The sequence below is a fragment of the Neodiprion fabricii genome, chromosome 5 (genome assembly GCF_021155785.1).
Source record: "Neodiprion fabricii isolate iyNeoFabr1 chromosome 5, iyNeoFabr1.1, whole genome shotgun sequence".
In the NCBI taxonomy this organism is placed as follows: Eukaryota; Metazoa; Arthropoda; class Insecta; order Hymenoptera; family Diprionidae; genus Neodiprion; species Neodiprion fabricii.
In genome coordinates this window covers 2,075,271-2,098,140 of record NC_060243.1, presented here as the reverse complement: position 1 = coordinate 2,098,140, position 22,870 = coordinate 2,075,271, and the positions used below count along the sequence as shown (strand labels likewise).

General features: G+C 37.3%; 1 protein-coding gene across 4 annotated transcripts; it reads right to left on the bottom strand.

The window, feature by feature from the left end:
* Positions 1–63: 63 nt before the first annotated feature.
* LOC124183058 (receptor-type guanylate cyclase daf-11) lies at positions 64–20,926 on the bottom strand. 4 transcript variants are annotated; one of them, XM_046571053.1, is made up of 14 exons: positions 19,601–20,926; positions 13,033–13,300; positions 10,086–10,183; positions 9,777–9,929; positions 5,902–6,027; positions 5,430–5,669; positions 5,072–5,200; positions 3,829–3,958; positions 2,033–2,155; positions 1,789–1,878; positions 1,487–1,616; positions 694–912; positions 495–586; positions 64–205 (listed from the first exon to the last, which is right to left on the bottom strand). In XM_046571053.1, the coding sequence occupies exons 2-14, from the start codon at positions 13,297–13,299 to the stop codon at positions 65–67; spliced, it is 1,938 nt and encodes a 645-aa protein (XP_046427009.1). In that variant the 5' UTR covers position 13,300; positions 19,601–20,926; the 3' UTR covers position 64. The 4 variants fall into 4 exon arrangements, with proteins under 4 accessions (XP_046427009.1, XP_046427010.1, XP_046427012.1 ...); XM_046571054.1 differs by having other exon boundaries at positions 19,953–20,926; XM_046571056.1 differs by having other exon boundaries at positions 1,493–1,616; positions 19,601–20,924.
* Positions 20,927–22,870: the final 1,944 nt, after the last annotated feature.

Here is a 22,870-nt window from a genome sequence, read left to right as displayed (position 1 = left end):
GGTTGGGACGCAAAGGACCCGGCTTGTTCAGGTACCACAGGTCTCGGCGGGAGTATGGCTCGCATCAGAGTGTGTCTTCCTCTCGTAGACGTCGCATGAAAACTGGTCTCACATCCTCGAAGAATGACGGCAGGTCCAGCTCGGCCGCTCTCGCTATTCCGCCGTCCTTGCACTCTAGCCAGTAAGTGTCCATTAGACCCTTTCCCTGCAACATTGGGACCAAACAGTTTTTTATGGAACGTGTTACACGTACTACGGAAAGCAGAGTGTCGTTGTGTCCTATATCAAAGATTGTCATGTACATGACCTATACGCGTATGCTTCATGCTCAATTTTGGATACAGTTTTATGCTCTTCGCAGTATCTTCTTAATCTTCAAGCCTTAGACCCAAGGCACAATTGAGCAATCGTTAACTGTGTACAGTACAATTGCGAGGTCGGACATCATTTGCACGAATACCTAGCTAGTGTGCGGAATTTTGTATTTTTCTAACCTTAACGTCGACCAGACCTCGATGCTCGATTCTGAAACCGCCAACGGCGTCCAGTGCCTTTTTCATTTCGAGACTGATATGGATGCGTAGAGCTGAAAGTAAACGGCGAGGTATCGATTAACGCGGTGTTTAAGTTAATCTTGGCAAATCAATTGGTATTAATTTACTGGCTCTCTCGTCTTGTCAATCTTTGTGTTACCTTCACCGGTAGATTCCATGCGGCTTGCGGTGTTCACGGTGTCTCCGAAGAGGCAATAACGCGGCATCTTAGTTCCAACTATTCCGGCTACGACTGGTCCGGTGTGGACTCCGCTTCGTATTTGGAGACGTTCGCCGGGTCTTCGGGGCACTTGGAAGACCGTCGATGCGGCTAACAGGTCCAAAGCCATCGTCGCGATTTCGGAGACGTGCTTGTCACCTGCGAGACAGGAGTAGTAATACAAGGAGGGTTGTGCGTGCAGATCCCAACACCTTCATCTCACTGACATTTTTAGCCGCTTCACAGCTCAGACGCAAACCCTTTTTTCCGGTCGCGGGTAATCCTCGCTCTGGTCGACTTTATCGATCGTCGGTAAAAAAAGGGTTTGTGTCTGAGCTGTGAAGCGGCTAAAAATGTCGGTAAAATGTCGGTATTGGAATCTGCACGCATAACCCTTCTTGTATTACTACTGACAGGTGTGAAAAATACAAATTTGAGGGCGTGACCTGGAACAGCTGTACGACGAAAAAACGTGCAGGACGTTGAGCTTGGAGCAGTTTCATCGACAAGTTGATGCAAGATGATTAGAAAATTTGAAAAATTGTACCGCGGAGACGTTATTGCAGGTTTAAAAATTGATATTTCTTTTTTATTATCCATCTCCGTTCACGATATGTCTCAGATTTGATGCGACCAGATCTTTGGTGCTCGTTGATTCGATTTTTCAATGTTAATAATCCTGGTGTTTATGGCTGATGGGGTGGATAGTCGGAATGCAGGGGAGTTTTCGTACATTTACCATTTTTCACTGGAAGTCCGGAGGCCACCATGTACGAGTCACCGATCGTTTCGACCTTGTAGACGTCGTAGCATTCGATCCTCGCGTCGAAGAGCTTGTAGATTGAATTCAAAAATGTAACTACCTGCGAGAATTAACGTTCTTTTAAACTCCCGAACTCTTATTGAAGAATGAAACATCGTCTATCGCTTCACAGGCCAATCTTTTCTGTCCCTTTTTTTGTTCCCACAATCAAATTTTTGCCATTCTTTTTCACAGTGTATTATTTACGTATAAAATTTTTTCAACCCTTATACCTCGAGCGGCGTGGTTTCAGCTGCTATTTCTGTGAATCCAACGATGTCACTGAAGTAAACTGTCACAGCCTCGTAATATTCGGCGGGAACCTGTGAAGGGTGAAAAAAAATTGAGGCCGATTTACTGTAGAGATTATCGTCGGGGGAAAGAAATTGGTATTGAAAGGGATGAAAAATAAATAAATAAATGAATAAAAAACAATGCGAGGGCTTAGCACCCTCCGAATTGTAATGGCTTTGTAACCTGTTGCGTCTGCTTCAACTGCTGAGCAACACTCGGGGGTAGCATTTGAAATAGGAGTGTGTCGCTCTTTCTCTTTTCCCTCTTCAATTCTCGTGCCTTCTGGGCTAAATTGGCCGCGTACATCTGTAACACGGCAATAAAAATTAGATACGAGTTTCAACTCGTTTAAGGAGTAACGCCGCTTTAACTAACGGCCGAAAAAAAAGGCCCGACTTTGACGATTTATTTTGGGAGTACAGAAAAAGGATTAGGATTTATTTTCAGAGGGTTCGTTTAACACGTATTGAACTGTAGAAAAGAAAAAAAAAAAAAGAAAATTTTATCATTGTTTTGAATGCAAAATGGCGGTGAGAGATCCAACCTATGACATCGCCTTTTTTTAAAACTCCTTCACGGGAGGATGGATTTCTCGTTAAATATAAGACCTGGATCGAAAATCTAGAAAAATTTTGTAGAAATGGTGCACTTTGGAAAAAATGAAGCGATTTTTGGCCAAGAACAAAAAAAAATTTCACGTTAAAAAAAAAAAAAAAAACAGCTACGTAATACGACAGAGAATGTAATTGTGAAGCTACTGTCAAAATTTCAAATCGATTCATGCAACGGCGTTCAAGTAATCTGTTTAAATATTGTTTAAACAAAAAAAAAAAAAAACGAATTTCCCAAAATCCCAGAGAAGAGTTACCCCTTAAATTGAAGTGTTCGAGTTTTCATTATGTCTTCATTAATTTCACACTGGATTAAGGAGGTAATGTTTTTTTTTTTTTTTTGTTTTCTTCTTTTTGCCAGATTATTTCAATGTTATGAATTTTAAGGGATACGAAATCGAAGGTTGGATTTCAATTCGTGTCACATGCATACGCCGTTTACCCTGTATTGGATTCGTTTATAACATATAGAATGAAAATAATTGTTTACCCCTATATACCACATATGGAACAACAGAAGAATAATATCGATTATTATGTTTGTTGTATATATGTATGGTATATGGATATGTATGTACAATGTACATACGACCTCACAGCTGGTGGATGGTTCGAGATTAAAACACACCGGGTGTTCGTGTTGTAAATAATCATGGCGGTTATCGATAAATTTTCAAATTTCTAATTTTACATTATTATCGTTGCGGTGTTTTTTTTTTTTTTCGATTTCTGCCAAGTTCCAATAACGACGATCATCGATCACTCTAATGTAACAATTATACGATTTGCAAACAATAATTCATTCAACCGACCGGTATTATAAATCGATGGATGGATGTATGAGAGGATTGCGTTCTTTACAGTGTTACATATATACATCATACATGTATATATATATGAGTTGACTCGCTCCACCCGGTACTTTTAAAAGGCCTCCTCGATTTTATGAGGTTCAATTGCCTTCTTGAGTTCTATAATATACAGGTATATTAATGCCAGGGACGAAAATTGACTTATAGACGTTATGCGAGGTCGACACTTCTCAGTCTAGGGGATGAATGGGGGTTGAACCTGCGTTTCTACGCCGTAGTTAAAACTTGGTGGAAATTTCCGTTCACGTCGCGTTGTCTATTAATATTGATTATACATTTCAAACGATGGTAAATTGACGAGCTGAAGGAAATAAAAATTTGGTATTACGGTGATTCATTGATATCAGGGGATCCAATATAAGATAATTTCAGTCATCCTCTTAGGAATGAGTAACGTTGTTTTGAAAATTTGAATGTAAACGATGTAGATGGGATAGGTGTTCGGAATTACCGTTTCATCGATCTTTATTGAAACGCAGTATTGAATTCAACTCACCTGAATTGTAGCGACGGCGTTTCGAACGAGTATTATTATAATTGGTGAAATGACGAGAACCAGAACTACGATCGCGATACCGGCGACTTCCTTGTTACTCGCGTCCTGAAGATTTGAGTTCACGTAATCCCTGCAGGAAGAGAGAGAGGGAGAGAGAAAAACGTATTTATAATAATCTGCAAGCGAAGGCAGCGAGAGAAAAAAAGAGTAAGAGAAAGAGAGAGAGAAGGAGAGAGGAATAAGGAAATAAAAATAAGTTGCAAGATAATCACAATCACTGTGCTTAATAGTAGCACGAGAGTTGATTCGATAACCGTTCATGTATAAAACACGTTATAAGGCTATAAATATACGCTTTTAAATAAATACTCTCTGTCCTATACGTTACAACAGCGTTGAGTTTTCCAATCATTGCAAAACGCACGGGTATAATTATTTACATAAAATTTGCGTAATTTTTTTCACGCCCGTGTGTATAATATAGCTAGAATAAATTCACAAAAGTAATGAAAATTCTCTGGTTATTGCGCAATATCGCGAGCAATGACAATAATTCATTTTGCTTTTATAACGGAATTCATCGTCGATTACGTAAGACCGTTTAGAGCTAAGGGTGAAAATTGCATGCAAATATTCAGTATAATGCAGTATCCGTTCAACTCGACGCCGTATAAAAGTTGAATTGAATCTCACTCGGCGCATTTATCGTTGTTCAAATTTTGCCGCACCTTAGATAGATAGGTGGAGAGATGGACAGATGAATAGATAGACGGATGGATAGATAGATAGACGGACGGATGGATTGTTTGTGTAGCCTGTAGAAATATCGGACGAGTCGCAGGAATATGGTATAAAGTGGTGACAAGAAATAAAATACAGTAAAATGTAAATGTAAATGTGTACGAAGGTGAAAAGAAAATTTAGAATGAAACAGAAACGAGTAATGCCATGTGGACAAATGGTGAGATAATAATGATAGATGCAAGTAAAATTTCTTCGAACATTTGTGTGTAAATATACGGTATGGACGTCGGTGAGTAACGAAGTAAAAATGACAAGAGAATAACGCTCGTTGTCGTAAAGTCGAACGATCTGGATAGAGAGTTAATGCAATAAGTAAAAATAGAGAAAATGGTGAGTATTACTGACAAAAATACTCTTAGCATGGACGAGTATCAAAACAGACAGAGGCGGAGAGAGAAAGAGAGAAGAGAATAACGTAACAATATAATATATCACCCACCTAATCATGCGACGCAGTTCGCGTTGTAATTTTCTAAGTTCATCGACGTAAGTGGCCATGGAGTCGAAATAGGCTATGGCGTCATCGACGCTCGGCTGACGTTTTCGATTTTCCAAAATGTCATCCCTCCTGAGGAGAGGAGAGGAGAATTAAGGATACGAAAGAAAAAAAAAAAAAAGAAAATTAAAATTTCAAAAACGAGACGAGAGAAATTAATTTCGTCAAAAAAAAAAAAAAAAAGAGAAAAACAAACTGATGCACGGAATCAAAATTCATTCGTCGGATTATTATAACCCGATGAGAAGAAATTGCAATTATTTATTTTATCCTCGACCCGTGTAATCAAAGAAACAATTACCTGGACTTAATTTTTCCGTAATCAGGCATCGTGAGCGTCAGGTGATCGTAAAATTTCTTCAACGACGGTACGTAGGTTAGCGATCCGTTCAAAAGATCTCTTCCCAACGCCTCGTGGCGTACGTAACTTACGTAGCTGTCGCCGGTCAGTATTCCTCGTCCAAAGTAATTTATCCCGTATACCGAAGCGATTCCCAGACTCTCGATGCTTCGAAGAAGATTCTTGAAAGATATCAGATACCTAAGGATGGAGAAGAGAAAGAAAAACAAAAACAAAAGAAAAAACAACGAGTCATATTAAAATACAAGTTACGTTGCAAGCCTGGAAGAATCAGAGATTTGAATCGTTGCGTTAAAAGTCTGTATGAAATTGGATGACAAAAAAAAAAAAAAAAAAACAAAAAAAAAAAAAACTGACATTCTTTTCCCATTCATTTTTAAATCCTATTATTGTTATTATGTACGATTCATACCTCCACACTCCGCTGTTGTCGGTCTCTTTTATCTGGTTAGTCAGGTGATCTAGCATAGCCGCGTTTACACTCGTGTACCAGGCCATAACTTCGGATATGCTGCTCTCTTCGGAGCTGATTTTTTCCCTAAAAGTGAAATTTCAGTTTTTTTTTTTTAACCCCCTGAAGCGTACATTTTCCCTTGGAGTCAACTGGGTTGGTTCAAACCAAATTGAAACTGGGTATACATGGTTTATAAGTTCTCGAGGTCACTGATTTCAAAAATTGGGTCGGTTCGGAGAAGTTTTCAAAATTTAAAACGGTGGGTCTAATGCCATCGAATAGGTCCAATTTTTACATTTTTAGTCCACCATATTGGATCCGCCATCTTGAATTTTGAAATTCTGGCGCCCGGTTCGTTTTCAGTTACTCCGAAAACCCCTGATTAACAAATTTCAACCGAATCGGATCAATTTTTATATATTCAGCTAGCCGTGTTGAATCCGCCGTCTTGAATTTTGAAATTTTGACGTTGGATTCGTCTTCAGTGACTCCGAAAATCGCCGAGCAGCAAATTTCAAGCGATTCGCATTAATTTTTATATTTACAGTCCGTCGTATCGGATCCGCTATTTTCGAATTTTCAAATCTCAACATCGGATTCGTTTTCAGCTACCCGCAAAATCCAAGATTACCGAGTTCCACTTCCCAAAACCAGTAATTTTCAACACCTTATTTATTTACAGCGTTCACTATATCCGCGGAATAATCATAATCCCTCTGAAAACATCGACATTGACATCATAGAAGTCGAATTACGCGCAAAATTGTGTATAAATCTTGAATAACCGATTGCAAAATGGTCTCTTCTCATACACACGAGACGCTGTGCCGCAAAGGGTCGAAGGTGGCAGTCAGTCAGACTGGAAACCGTCTCAATCGAAACGTCCGGAACACCCTTCGCGGTGTTGCGTGTTTAATCGAAGTATCGAGCATCGGGGGGTGGTTGACGGTACCTACTTAGGTCTAAAAATACAAAATGCGGTTGCGTTCCAGATGGTCACCAGTGCGGTAACGTGTCACTCGCAACCTCGGTATAACCAGCCCCTCCATCTCTCTCCCAGCATCATGCCAAGCTCTCTTTGAGGGTATTTATTAGGTCAATGGTTGCGCGATCCTAACCAACTACCCAACCTACCCACCTACGTCGAACACTGTTTATAACCTTGCACGTGTTCCACACGGTGTAATGGAAACGTACGCGTCAACCAACCACCACTGTATCGGGATAGTCGATGGATTGTCGTCTTGTTGGATCCATCGATGAGAACGAGCATCGGCCTCTCTTATAATTCACCAGAAATTACCAACTCGTTCCACCTACAAGGTTGACGAGTTCAACAAGTAGAAGGACGGAGCCCCTCCCCTAATCCCTTTCGTACGCTCCATTTATCCCCCCTCACCACGGGGTTCTACGCGACTATGACCCCGTTATTTCAATTTTTTTTGTTTCTTTTTGTTTTTTCTCTCTGTTTTCCCCTTTTTTTTCCGTCACTTTTTCCACCCTCTTTTACGTTCATCCTCTTGTACCCATTACGCGATAAATTTTGGGGTAATACGGTTCGGTGTTTTCTTCATACTCGCTTTCACTTTCGTATTATAGGTGAATAATTGAGGGGCTGGTAAGTCGCAAGTGTCGTACGTTAGTTAGGTTTGACATAATTTTTTCAAGACTAATCGAATAGCGTTTGAGGTTTACTTGTGAGATGTCTTGACAATTATTGTTGAAAAATTAATAATTTTGGTTAAAAAAAAAAAAAAAAATTGAGCGAAACAAAAATCAAAAATTTCTTTTTTCTTATTACGTGTCGTTTTAATGGAATGTGGAAAAAATAAAGTAGCCACCTCTAAATATCAGTGTTAAGAGTTCATAACTGGTTTAGATACGACGTTCGAGATGATTAGACGAAATTTGATTGCGCGTTTGGAAAAAAAAATTATTGAGAATTTTTTTTTTTTTTTTCTTCCTTTTTCTCTGGCATACCCTGTACTGTACCATACTGTATATATGTATAATGTGTACGTATACGTGTACCTTTATGCATGTATGTACAACATGTGTATCGTATATGTATATGTTACATGCGCGTATAATATCGGCAAACAACAACGTCTTTGTAGGTTATGGATACGTTTGTTTCGGTGTTCAGCAAGAGCTCTGGTGGCTACATTTATGTTCAGTCCGGAATGTAAGTGTATTAGCTAATGCACCGCCAGGGCGTGACTACCTTATACTTCTATAAGTCATGGGGGTTATTTCTCGCCGGCAGTTGTTACGCATAACGTATCTATTATGAACACGCGACAGGGTGTATCGGATGTGAAATGAAGAGAGAGAAAGAGAAAGAGAGAGAGAAAAACAAATTCACAATACCCGATTTTCCAACGTGGCGTTCTCTAAAAAATTTGTTTGAGTTAAAACAAAGAAAAAAAAAAAAAAAAAAAAATTCTATGTTACGTGGAAGATTTTTCTCTTTTGATTGATCGGTTTTTTTTTTTTTTTCTTTTACTTGGATTTTTTTCAATTTGCGGTAGAATGACAGTGAACGATAAATTTTTTTTTTGGTTTTTCAAGCATTTAAGAACCGAAATGTCAATTTACGTCGTAAAGAAAAAGATCCAGACTTGTAATATCGAGTCGCCGGTTGATATTTGAGAAGTTCATTTACATCACGAATTTTTCATTATTAATTTTCATACACTAATAAAAAATAATGACAATTCAATACGAACCTTTAATTTATGAAATTAAAATTGAGGTTCCGATTGTACGGTTTTCTTTTCAACAGTCTGCACCATCAGAATGAATTCTTTAGAACGATGCATCAGAAATCGAAGAAAAAAAAAAATGTGAATAGTAAAATATGGAAAAACGAAATGAGAACGATATTTCTTTTAAGATGGAAATACATTTTTTAGCAGGGTCACCATGTTGGAAAAATCCCGATATTTTTATACATTTTTTATCTTCTCGATCTCAAACACCCTAATGTTTAATAATAATAGGTCACGGGCTCGACGATTCCTTTGTCAACAGTTCGGTTTGTTTTATTACGTATGAGTAAGGGGAAAAAATTGATCTTATCTAGAATTTAAAACTTGCGTAAGTACGGACGGTTTATTGACTCTTCAAGTGTCGTGTTATGTATACTCTTTAATTTATCGCAGACAATTTGTGACGGTGGACTGAACATATTTTTATTGATCTCATGTCGCGATCATTAATTGTGAAAGGAACGAAAAACGTGAAGAAAAAACTGAAAAGGGGAATAATATTATATCATTATTTATGTTATATATTATATATATATGTGTGTATTTATGTACCGATGCAGTGTATAAACTTATTCTTTTCAAACTTGAAATACTTTTCTCTTCTTTCGATTTACTTGTCGTTTGTTTGTTTGTTGGTTTATTCGTTTTTCTCAAATCACCAGTTTCTTCTTTTATATATTTGTACACAAATGTGTTTCTTCGAACACTCGGAATTTTCCTACCAAACATAACGTATCGTCGTTATCTCTTATACTTTTTATCTCTTTTTCCGTCTCCTTCGATATCGGGGATGATGCGAACGATATCCGTCGTAGGATAAAAATTATAAATAGTTTCAAACGAAGGATGATTATTATTATATCACAGAAAGAATATCAAACTATCGAACAACCTCACGCCTAAACATTAACTCTTACATGCATACCGAAATATTGTTTGTCTCAATAATTTGCCTTGCGCTCCTTATTCGTTCTCCTGCGTTTTCTTTGTTTTTTATTTATTTATTTTTTTTTCCGTTAGAACTGCAGAGAAAACGTGAGATAAGAAATGACGATATTTCACCTGAAATCGTTGAGCCGTTCCTGAAATGCTTCCTTGTTAACTACATCGTATTTTTGGGTCTTGGTCTCGTCTCGAGGCACCGAAACTAGAGGCCATGTTGTCATGTTGTGGAGGGCTCGATCCGTTACCGCAAATCTTTGGGTCAAATTCGACCTAACGAAGAAGATAATGTATAATATATTTCAAGAAAATACCGACGATAAATTTCTCTTAACCTGGAGGTATTTCGTCACGTTCCTTTTCGAACAAAAAACAAGAAACAAGAAAAAGAGAGCAAATGAAAAAGAAAAAAAAGCAACAAAGTCTTACCTCAGCGTATTTCCGTTAGTGTAAATGAAGAAAGCTACTTCTGATCTTTCAAGCTGCATCCTTGTCACAACTTTTCCCAGGTCGGTGGCTATCGTAACCTGAAATTACGCGAGGCGTGAGTAAAAAATATATTTTTTTCAACATTTCAGTTCTTATTAAAAATATCTCATTCTTGTTCAGTCGATATCTTACAAGGAAGGTATCCGATTTGATTTCTTTTGTAATATGTAATAGTAGACTAAAAAGTGAGCGAAACGTATTTTTTTTTTCTCTTCATCTGTCATTAAGCACTTTAAGGATGTGAAACCAACGTTCGAAGTAAGGCATTTCAAAGGGTGATTTGGCAGTTTTTTCATCTCTCGTTAAGAGAAAACTTTTCCATTTGGATTGGTTAAAAAAAATGTGACGTTCTTGCGGATGAAAATGCCGAGTCGACCTTTGACATGCTTTGCTTTCGAGGGTGGTTTCACACCCTTAAAGTGTTCAATGGCAGATGAAAACAAAACCAGTCGCTTAGTTTTTGGTCCACTTTAACATAGTACAAAAGAAATCGATTCGGAGATACGGACCTGGGATATCTTTCTTGTTAGTTTTTCCTTTCCATTATTCCTTCGTACTGTAAAGGGAGATTCTTATTTTCAATATTTACACGAAAAAATATCATTACGTCCTGAGCTGCAGTATCGAGAAGCGGCCATTATTCACTCGACCGCTCTCCTTCCCCCGCACGTTCAAACTGCGATACTCTTTACATACGTAGATGCATGTGTCGGTATTGTTAACTAATGGCTCGTTGCTTCTTGGCGGAGCATCCTAGCGATCGTATAAAATAAATAAGAGCGATCGTGTCACTCGGGCGTCAGCTGAAGAACCACCCCGAGTAACGCGTTATGACGTAAGGTACATTTTTCCACATTTCTTAGACGCAGTTTATTGAGCAATAGCTAGAGGAGTGACCGTAAGTAGTTGCTGCAGTAACCCAGTTTCATTTCTCACTCTCACTCTCACTCTCTTTTTTCGCTTGCTGGGTGTCGGGAGAAAGTTTATCAAATATTACATTGAATCCAATGAAACACCGTCAATTCAGACCTAAGTCACCGAGAACCTAGATTCGCATAGGTATGTTTAGAGAAGATCGAAAGAACAAGATTAATTCCGCAGTGAATCGTTGAATAAAAATCGTACACTGATGTTTCATCACGTGGTGGTATGAGACGATTATACATGTTGAATGGAAAAGTTCATGGGTTGGAATTAGAGGCTGAGACGATGTGCAAAGACCTTTCTGATTTGAAGACGAACGACCTACGCCATACGTTTCAATTAGAGTGTGACCGGCATTGCAGGGGAAAGAAAGAACACTTCATTGGATCTTCTCACCGTAAGGCAAATAAACACAACTCTTGGGAACGACTGGTGGTGTATGCACCAGTAGTGAGAAAAAAGGAGCGAAAACAAATGAAACGACGGAAAACCGTAAGAGTCTATCTCTTTCAAATGAGTTCGGTGTTGAAGGTTGCACAACAAATCAAGTGTATAGCCCCAACGATCTACGTTTTACTTTCCAGCGAAAGGTCAAAGCGAATGAGATTCTAAAACTAGGTACATGTAATCAAATAAGAGTATAATCCATTGGTTATCGGTAACTAACTGTTCCATAACGAACCTTCTTCAAGGTTTGCACTTCTCCTCGATATGTCTATAACATGGTGTCCAGTAAAAGGTCCGTAACAAACTCAAGGATAGTTTCTAGGACTTTTCAAAGACGAGCAAAATTCACGGACATTTTACAGGAGCCCTGAACACCATGAATGATTCACGTGTGTATGCGAAAATGGATCGAACGAAATCGGTCGGTGGATTTGAAAATTTTTATCAGTTGTGCAGGACGTTTTATGCGAATGCGATGTACAACAACCTGTTCACTACAACTTACATCCCCAACCACTCCAGAGAATGGAGATAAGTAGTGCGTAATTTGATGAAGTAGTAACCAGTGTATGTTGCAGAGCAAATAGTCTACCCTTTAATCTATATCTGTCCGTACGAGTGGTGCACCAGTAGCAGCATGGCATTAGTCAGGTTTTGTGGTAATCTGGGGGAGTGCCTTGTTTGCATTTGGTCTTACATCATTCGGGGAAAGCGAGGATTGGTTCGTCGCTTATTGTTAGCTGGTTACGTACGTTACGTATACATATAGAGTATAATATAGCCCGGTGATAAGGGTGGCACAACTCAAAAATTGGTGTTTTTTAGTTGAGACCATGTATGGGTTTATAAATTTCGAAGCTGGAAGCTTGGAAAGTGATATTCTTGTAGTTAAATGAACTTCCATAAACATTCAAGGCTTTCACTTATAGTTATTTGCTTGAAAATATTATTAGAAACTCCAAATTTTTTAGCTTCGCGACCCTTGTTGACGGGGTGCGATGTTTGAAACTCTGAACCAATTTCCTCACGACTCTCTACGAGTGTTTTTCACCGATACAGGTAGATCAGGTGGTGAAAGAATTTATCACTCGAATGTATAAAACTAAGCATGATCTACGTGATCCAAAATTGTCGAATTGTGATAAAACACTCTGTTTTATCGACTGGATCAGCTTCGGTTTTACTTTTCGACTATTTTGAAGTTAGTAACGTCGATGTAACGGAAAATCATGGAACAAATCGTTGCACAATTTTAGAACGACTCAAAAGGAGTTGGCTTTTTCAAAGTATCGACATGTTTTCTTTGTTACGATCGACTGGCGATGTCTCCTGAACACACATCGTTAAAGTGACTTTACCAACTTCAACCTCATACTTTTCGAACCATTTTCATAGATGATGAAAGACCAATTACCACGTTTGAAAACATTTCTCGATCGGCACATCACAAAAAAAAAAGTGAAAAAATGAACCACCCTAGTTAGCGTATCTATTGTCGAAAGTCGATGGTACTGACCTGCGTCTCGATATCCGAGACTTCTTGCCTGTATATCAGAATGTCGTGGAGGGTGATCGCCGTCTGCACGATCAGCGCTAGGATCGGGATGAAGGGCAGAACCAGCATCTGCAGCAGCTGGATTCGCCGACCTCGCCGATGGGTCGGATCCGTTGTTCGCGCCCAGCACGACTTACGACGACTTCCTTTCGCCCCGGAAACGTCCTCCGAGGAGAGACTTCTCACCGAGCTTATCTCCGCCATGCAGGATCCGTTTCGCGGCGACATGCTGTTGTAATTGAATAGAAAAAAAAAAAAATTAGCTTTTTTTAAACAAGAATATTCACGTCACGGTCGAAACGGATTCCATGAGACAAAATTTGGCTAGCTTAGAAATTTGGAATTTTTAGTAATTGATCTTCGTATCTGAGTATAGGAGCGCAGGATAATAAATATGAAAATTTTCAGGCAAATTTTATATATTTTGGGCAACCTGATCGTTTATCTTATACGTATAGATGAATGTTTTATTAGGTATATTTTTGAAAGTTTGCTGGCTTGAAGAGGTAGATTTTGGATAGTTATTAACTTTATTGCCAAATTAAGAATTAAGTCTTTCTTTCTTTCTTTCTTTCTTTTCTTCTTTCTTCTCAATCAAAAGAGAGTCTCGTTGACAATATAGAATGATACTTTATGATGAGATAAAAATCGAACAAAATCAACCAGAATAAAAACGATAAGATGATTAAATTTAAATAATAACAATTCCCGAACGTTATGAATAAATTGTTTAAACAAAACATTGTTTAACAAATTTTCTGGGAACATTGTTGTTTTTTTTTTTTATCATGCGAAACGAATTCGTTGATTCTTCTGAATGTACACGAATTTATTAAAGAATTTTTCCCTTATTCTGAAATTTCCGTTTTCGAAAATTCACGACTTATCCAACATTTTTCAAAATTAAAAATTATCAAAAACGGAAATTTCAAAATAGTGAGAAAATTCTTTAAAATTTCATGTGTACTCAGAAAAATCAACTTATTCATTTCACATGACAAAAATAAAATATACATTCCCTGAAAATTTGCTAAACAATGTTTTTAAACAATTGATTGATAAATTTTGAGAATTATCATTATTATTCAATTTTAATTATCTCATCGTCTTTATTGCGGTTGATCTTTTTCCGATTTATATCTCATCGCAACTGATCAGTTGAATATTTATATTTGGTGTAAAAAAAAAAAAAAAAAAAAAAAAAAACAGTTTGAAATACGAAAAAGCTTGAAACAGATTACAAACATGCCACATGTTTCCGTAAGCTTTGTTCAGAACGTCGACTTGTATAACGTGAAAATCGCATCGTGTTCGAGTGAATTCGCAGAAAGTTGGATATTGTAAAATTTATATTCACAATATGTGATAAAATTTAACATCGTTTCTAGTCGATCCCACATATTTTCGTCCCCTTTGCCTCAGAACGCGTCAGAGAAGTTTGATATTTCGCGCGATTTAGCATCGAGGCGTTTCGACACGATTCGTTAGACGCAATTCCGGAAACGTGTGTACGTATACATGCATACATTGACGCATACATAAATGTCTATGCACAGCTATGCAAGCAGACAGAGGACTTTACTCGACCGATTGTCAATGCGTCTGGGATGCAGGATCACTTATCTCGGGTAAGGCGAAGAAGTGTTATAGGAACTAGTTATGCGGGTGTGCGTATGTGTGCGAATGTATGCACTTGTAAAAGGCACGTGATCGAATGTCTCTTCCCCGTTGCCATGGTAGGATCAATTCCGATTCCTCGCCGGCTACATGCTACTTTCTTCCGCAAATATTGCCAACATTGTACAATATAAGCTGCTGTACTGTTTGTTCTGCGGTCGAGACGCGATGGTACGATCGGAAATGTAATCGTTGTCGTAAATGTGTGAGAATATATATATATATGTATGTGTGTATATATTAGGGTGATCCTTACTTAGGGTGTTGATGATTTTTTGCCAGACCACCCCCCAAATCAACTATAAATAATTGAAAAACAATTCTTTCAGATTTTTATATCGAAAATACACTTGTTTCAGATACATTCTCAGCATATATTTTATTGTAAGATTAACGATGTTCGAATCAATCTGTAATTGCGAAGATTTAGTGAGTAATTAGTACTACTGTCTGAGAAAAAATTCACATCATCATCGTATCAACCAATCTCGACGAATTGCAAACCCTAGAAATTTGACCGTTTCTTTTTATTTATAAGAAATGCAATTGTCTGTATAACCTGGTACGATGATGTGAATTTTCTTCTCAGATAGTAGCACTCATGCTTACTAGAACCTCACATTCGTGGATTTTTTGGATCATTATTACTCTTACAGTAAAATATATACTAAGAAAGTGTCCGAAACACGTGTATTTTAAATTGGAAAATCCTTCCTCTTATAGGCACGGGTTACAGTTGCTTTAAAAATCTGAAAAAAATTGTCAATTGTTTTTCAATTATTTATAGTTGATTTGGTGGGGTGATCCGGAATAAATTCGTCAACGTTCTAAATGAGAACCACCCTAATATATATATATGTGGGGATAAAATTTTCTCACATTTTCTAAATATGTATACATACACCGGGAGAATGTTTTGATACTTGAAAATGAACCGCGCGTGCGCCGAATGATCAAATCTGATTGGTCGGCGAAACGTTCCCGCGGCGATATTCTCGTCCGCGACGCAGGCGGGCCAACCTACGCAAAATGTCTGCGTTTGAATTTTCAAAGAGCGCGAGCGTCGAGTTCCGACCGTTCTTCGAAGAATCGACTTTCCGCCCCGACGACAAATGCTTCCGAAACCTTTCCGAGTCGCCGTCTCGATTCTTCGAGATCCTAACCTCGAAAATTCGTAGGAACCGCGTCGCCGGCGGAAAGAGTTTGACGGCTGAAAACTCGGGTTGGCCAGCCTGCGCGAACAGCCGATAAAACTCGCGCGTGCGCGGTTCGTTTTCAACTTTCAACAGATTCTCCCGGTACAAGGAATTTTTCGACAACTCTTAAATCTTCGTCGTTTCCGTTTCTATCTTTCGGTGATTCGTCTGTTTTATTTTTAATCTTGTAATTTAAAAGGGTGGTCACATACTTGGAAAACCTGAAATTGTTAGGGGATTTATAATTTGGTAATGGAAAAAAGTGAAAATATTAATTTTTTTTTATCTTGGTGATTAAAAGTGTTTTTTTTTTCTTTTCGAGGTAATAAGTTTACGTTTTATAATCGAGAAATCAAATTGGGTTTAAACTGACGTTTTTTCTTCTTCGTTATATTTTTCTTAAATTCGAATTGAATATCAGTCAGATACAGAGTTGATAAAGTGAACGATTTAGATTTTAGCAACTTACTGGAACTGGGAAAATGTCAGGATAAATTAGGTATTAATTAATGGAAAATCTTCTTTTTTTTTCAAAAAATTTCTGCGGCTACCCTGTGCAAAGTAGACGACACTACGATCTCGCAAGTAAGTGAACCCTGTAAAGGGAAGAAGAAAGGGGGGCTAAATACAAAAATTATATGCGTGGGTGTGGGAACATCAAAGAAGGTGCTACAGACCTTCCAAGAAATTCACTTAAAGACTACAAACTCGTTACTCGTTCTTCTTTGTTGTTATACGTTCATACGTAGAGGTAATATACATGTATATTTTTAGCTGTACGATGGAATATAACCGAAAACATCGATGCTATTTATACACACACTGCTCGACGTGGGTAATTTCTTTTACGATTATAATTCACACCGTTTGTTATTAAATTAATCAATCTGTATAGATGGTGTAATGTAATTGCAGGCTATGGTGTGGAGAATTTCGTTGGTCAAAGTGTGTAATTCTTGTTACTTTCATCTTTTTCACGTACATCGATTTCAAAAATTATACGGGATAGAAAATTACCGATCATATAAAATGATGCATTGAAGTAATTTTCGCATCTCTCTCCTTGTCTCTAATTTGTTTTTCAACTTAAACAATAACATAACTTTCCAATTCCAATTCTAATTCTAATTCTAATCATGTCTCCGTTTGTTGTAGATGATGACCTGATTCTATTAAACGCATTTCCACGCAACCGTTGGTGACAATTTCAGGTGAGTGAGGAAAAGTTTATAGCGATATTATAAAACAGCTGTGCGGTACGTCGTTCTATGTCGTTATTTCCACATCGGTTTTATTATTCAGGTTATTTTAATTCTCGAATACGTATATATATATATATATATATATACGTATGTACGTAGTTACCTACCTACGTATAGTTTGACATATTGCACTATAATACCGGGGAGGATGACGACGAGAGAAGTTGAGATATTTTTCAGAGTGCAATTTTCTAATCATCCTGAAAGGTTTCGTTTCGCCGTATCTCGGAGTGTATGAAAATTTTCATCGTTTATACAAGCTCAATTATAGCACAGCAATATTCAAGTCGACTCATAGGTGTTGGGTGTTTATGTATTTACGCATTTGTATATACACACATGACGTTTGCATATAGCAAACACGTTTTAGAGACGGTGTGATACATACGTGTATGTACAGTGTGTGTGTGTGTGTGTATATAATATGTACCATAGTTGGTATTATCTTGATCAGCCGTGCAGCAGCTTATGGAAAGTGCATCGTAATTAAATTCGGTCGTGGATCGCGAAACGCCGCGGTTAAATTATTGTCGATCCGAAATCATCTTGAACGTTGTTGTTATTGTTATCATTATTATCATTATTATTATTATTATTATTATTATTCAACTGCGATATTATTACAGTTGTGTTGGTTTTACGCGTTGAAATCATCGATGTAATGTAGAGAGGAGAGAAATGGAGGATAAATAAAAATTGACACACATTTTTGATGATGTATATATCCTTGTTTCGAAGAAACGCGACTCGTCTTTGCGAAATCAAATTCGACGCGTGTCGATTTTTCTTTTTTTTTTATCTTTGTACTTTCTTGGTCAAGATTTGTCGTTGACGTTCGAAATTTCGAATTCACCCGAACTTGCGTGACTTTACGTACGACGCGTTTGAAGAAAAATCACGATTTTTATCTATACATGTAATAATATCGAAGCAACGATAAGAGTGGCGGGAAAAAAAAAAAAAAAAAAAAAGAAAAAAAAAATGAAAATCCGTATGAGGTATGAATAAGGAAGGATGGAGATGACCAGAAGTGTTTGGTCACGGTCAGAGAAATTATTAGAATAGTAGAATTAGATGTACGTATAATTACGGATTACGATGAGACTTGCAAAGAATTTACGAGTTTAAAAAAAAAAAAAAAAAGAATAAAAAAATCCGTCAAAGTAAAAGCGACGACAAACAAAAAGACATGTAATGTCTTCTGCTTTTTATCGTCCCTTTTCACACCGTTCACACCGTACTCATCTACGTATGCGAATAATTTTTTATTTATTTTTTTTTCTCATCTTATTTTCACGTGTCTTAACCCTGATAAATGCTTGGATAACTTTGGAAGGAGTCAATTTGTCAAAAAAATGACGAGAGACAATTTCTGTACAGTGTTAAATTTCATGTGAAAATACATGTTTTTATCATTTGGATCTGTACATCGGTTTGTGAGCTACAAAATTATGGAAAAGAAAAGGAAGAAGGAAAAAAAAAAAAAAACAACATTTCCCACGCTATTCAAACGGAAAATGTAAATCCGCGATCAGCGACCTCTAAATATTGACGTTGAGAGCTCCGCTTTTGACAGGCATCTTTTTTTTTCCACCCTTCCGAAAGTATTTAAAAGAAAAAAAACAAAAAAAAAAGAAGTCGATTTTCTTTAAACCAGTCCAATATACAATACGGATCATCGCACACTTCACTACTATGTACTAACAAGTGTTTCTTCAAGCTGTGCTTTTTCCACCTCGTGCAACACTCGCGGTTCACAAGTTCAGATCTAGCTGTGTTGTTGGTAACCTCTAAGATACGTGTTTCAAACCTCGCACGAATATGTTGTGCGACATTTGCATTTGTCTTGTGGTTATATAGTTACGAGTAATACAACTAAACGTCTTACGTCCATAGAAAGGGATCCACTTTCAACACCCACTCGCTGCTCCTCCATTCAGACTTTTCATAACCGTGTGTCCACGCGATACATGCATATGTGCCTGTCATGTGTGAATCTATATATATATATATATATATATAGGTTTGAGTAATCGTATCTAGGTGTGTATATATGTATATATATACATACGTGCATGCGTGCTATTTGAAGGGAGGAGGAACCGCCAGTTGGACAAAGTCATATCAATGCCAACGATTACGAATACCACACACACACACACACACACGAACGCGCGCACGTAAATATTTGATGAAATATGTATACGTGTATTTGGTTCGGTGATCATTGGAAACTATATTTTTGTAATTTTGTATTTTTTTTGCGTTAAGAAGTGACAGAGAAAGAGAGAGAGAGAGAGAAAGTTAGAGAATAATGTTGCCTATCGTAATTTATACTTATGTATATATCCATATATTATATATATATATATATATATATATATATATACCCACCTTTTGTATTTTTGTGTAAATTAATCGTTAAACGGGAATGAGATATAAATTGTTTTCGAGAATAATCCGTTTGGCGAATTTAATTCGTTGACGGTTATTTGTTCACGCGATTCGAATAACGATGAGACGTAGGTACGTACGACGCCCGATGTCTGTATAAATTAGACGATCGGCAACTTTGCCTGAAATTTGTTCATTTCCTTTTCCTTTTCCCTTTTTCCCGTTTTTTTTTTTTTCTTTTTCCTTCCCTTCTTATCTTCAATCGACTTGTTGCTTTTTATATCGTTTTTGGAATCATATGTCTCAGGATGACTTATTATCATATTCTCCCATTACTTTTCTTTCTGCTTACAATTCTTTTTCTCGATTCTCGAAGCAGGAAAAAAAGAAAACTTTTTTTTAAATTAAAAAAGAAACCGTTGCGAAATCGACGCTGAAAAAACGAACGTCGATTTTTGAGGCGCCGGGAAACTTGCGGGTTTACACAATATGTTAACTTTGTTATTATACAACCGTGATATTAGAGATATTTCGGCGAATAAACGATTAAACAAAACAACAATTATTACACTTTTATTATAATTTCAGTTGGTAAATAAATTTTATGATATACGCGACTCGGGGGTTTGATTTTTACACGTTTTTGAAATTAATTTCAACGCGACGAGTCAAATTTTTGCCAACCCTTTGCGGTGTAGTAACGTATAATTATTAATTCTGAAGTTTCTTTCTTTTTCTGGTGTCTTTTTTTTTCTTTTTATCTTCTCTTTTATCCACCACCGCCGAAAACATCCACCGCAGATGTGTTGGTAAAGGAAACAACAACGTTGTACAAACCGATGGAAAATGTAGACTAAAAAACGAGACTATAAAAGCAGAGGAATGAAAAATTAGCCGTAAGAAATTCGGTAATTTGTCTTATTTCGTTCTACATCATCATCGAATTTTTTTTTTTTTTTCGTTTCTTCGTTTCTTCTTCTTCTTCTTCTTCTTCTTCTCTGTTGTAACGTATTCGTTAATTACAGAAATATTATGAAACCGTTTGCCGATCGGATTTGTTTATTTTCCGGTAAATTATCTCGCGAAGTTTGAAGTGGAAGGAAAACGAATGTTAAAAATTTCTTCGAACTTATGCGTAGGTATGCATAAACGTGTTTATCTGTTTATTTATTTATTCATTTATTTATTTATTTATTTATTTACGGGTAACAGGTGGTGCGCTTCGTGGCGTTTTGTGACGCGTATACTCTATCGAAAGCTCGGAGTGCCGACCAAGACTGGAGCGAAATACAGTATGATGGGTAAATCGACGCGGGCGTCGAGTCGAGTCGCCTCGCGTCGCGTCGCCTAGCTCTTAACAACGCTAAGCTTCGTGAAATCAGCTGAGGGCATGCGTCTCTCCGACTTATCGAAGACCCCCCTCAACCATAGATATATTAATTAGAAGTACGCTTATTCGTTCATCTATTCGTTCATCCATTCATCCGTCACTCGTTCCTCCGTCATTCATTCATCCGTCGTCCATCATCGATTCGTTCGATCCGTCATCACTTATTCACCGATCATTGATTTGTGAAGGATTGATTGATCGATTGATTGATTGATTGATTGATTGATTCATTCATTCATTCATTCATTCATTCATATACCTATCATTCATCCATCATACATGGTTCATTCATCATTTACTGATTGATTGATTGATTGATTGATTGATTGATTGATTCATTCATTCATTCATTCATTCATTCATTCATATACCTATCATTCATCCATCATACATGGTTCATTCATCATTTACTGATTGATTGATTGATTGATTGATTGATTGATTGATTGATTGATTGATTAATTCATTCATTCATTCATTCATTCATTCATTCATTCATTCATTCATTCATTCATTCATTCAATCATTCATTCATTCAATCATTTATTCATTCAATCATTCATCACTTATTCACTCATCATTCATTTATTCATCCACCATTTGCCCATAATTCATCCGCTTATTCATTCATTCATTCATTTATTCATTTATTTTTTGATTTTCTTATCTTAAATTTTCTCTCTCTCTCTTCTATCATTTTCCTAAACGACTTACGGCGATCGTTTCTTATTTCGAAACCAAAACCGGAAACAAAAGAGCAAAAAAAGCAAAATAATAAAATCTACAAATTATATCATGCAGAGAAAACAGTGAAATACTATCGACGTCGTTCTTTTTTCTCTACTTTCCAACACTCATCTTTTCTTATTTTTATCCAAGTATTTTTGTTGCAAACCTTTTTCTTTTCTTCATCCTGCGTCTTGGCAATTATTTTTTAATCCTCTCACACGCCTTGCGATAAATTACATATCGTCGTATTATTGTTACTGTAAAATAAATACGTCGGTTGTTTAATTTCATGGAAAATTTTTCTCTTCTGCTTCTTTCTTTTTGTTCGTTGAGTTGACGTGCTCTGTTTTGCTCCTCGTTCTTACCATTTTATTAACGGCATATTCCGTCATAAAAAGTTCCAGCACAGTTTAATGGAAGTGCGGGACACATACCTTTCAACTACCGGAAATTTGTGACCTTTTTCCAGTTTTTCTCCAAATTCTATTCGGGAAAAACTTTCTCATCGATTGTGCGTGAACCGTTATCGTTGTCTTTCGCCATGGTTGATTGCGTATTATCATCCGCGTGTGTTTCGTATGTGTGTCACTGTGTACTGACAGTTACATAATACATCCATCAGCTGACCGTGTATACGCAATTTTGAAATTGCTTTCGTTTAAATCACCGACTGTGAAAGTTCCATATACCTGGTAGAGGTTATCAATTTGCGACAAACCTGTGGTGATACTTTCCTACGGGAATATTAACGATCACTCCGATAGCGTGACGTTTGAATTGGTCAGAGCACCTTGAACTCCGTGTACTGTGTATGTGCGCGTCCAAAACAGCTGACCTGTGTCTACGATCCTAGCTCTATTTCTTGTCGAGATCCTCGTGGTGTGTGCTCTGATTTAAATATACGTGCTGATGCGAGTGCGAGGATTAGACTTTGACATTTGGATTCTCAGTGGTTCATGTTGTTACTTGTACGAGGACTGTGTGCGTTGCTTTAGTAAGCAAGTGTTACATTGTATACAGTCGGAGCTGTCATCCAAGGTAACATCAGCTGTTTACACGAAAAAATCGCGTCCAAGTTGACAGGTTGCAATGTCTGAGGAAGGCGCTTCGCAAAATCAGCCCCAGTTGGCCCAATTGCTTAAAATCTGCAA

Excerpts from the sequence above, each read along its gene's own strand:
- LOC124183058 (XM_046571053.1), bottom strand. The coding sequence starts at position 13,299 with ATGTCGCCGCGAAACGGATCCTGCATGGCGGAGATAAGCTCGGTGAGA. Across the intron at positions 587-693 it reads CATGGAATCTACCGGTGAAG|CTCTACGCATCCATATCAGT; the intron begins GTAACACAAAGA and ends GTTTACTTTCAG. Across the intron at positions 206-494 it reads GAGGTCTGGTCGACGTTAAG|GGAAAGGGTCTAATGGACAC; the intron begins GTTAGAAAAATA and ends CCAATGTTGCAG.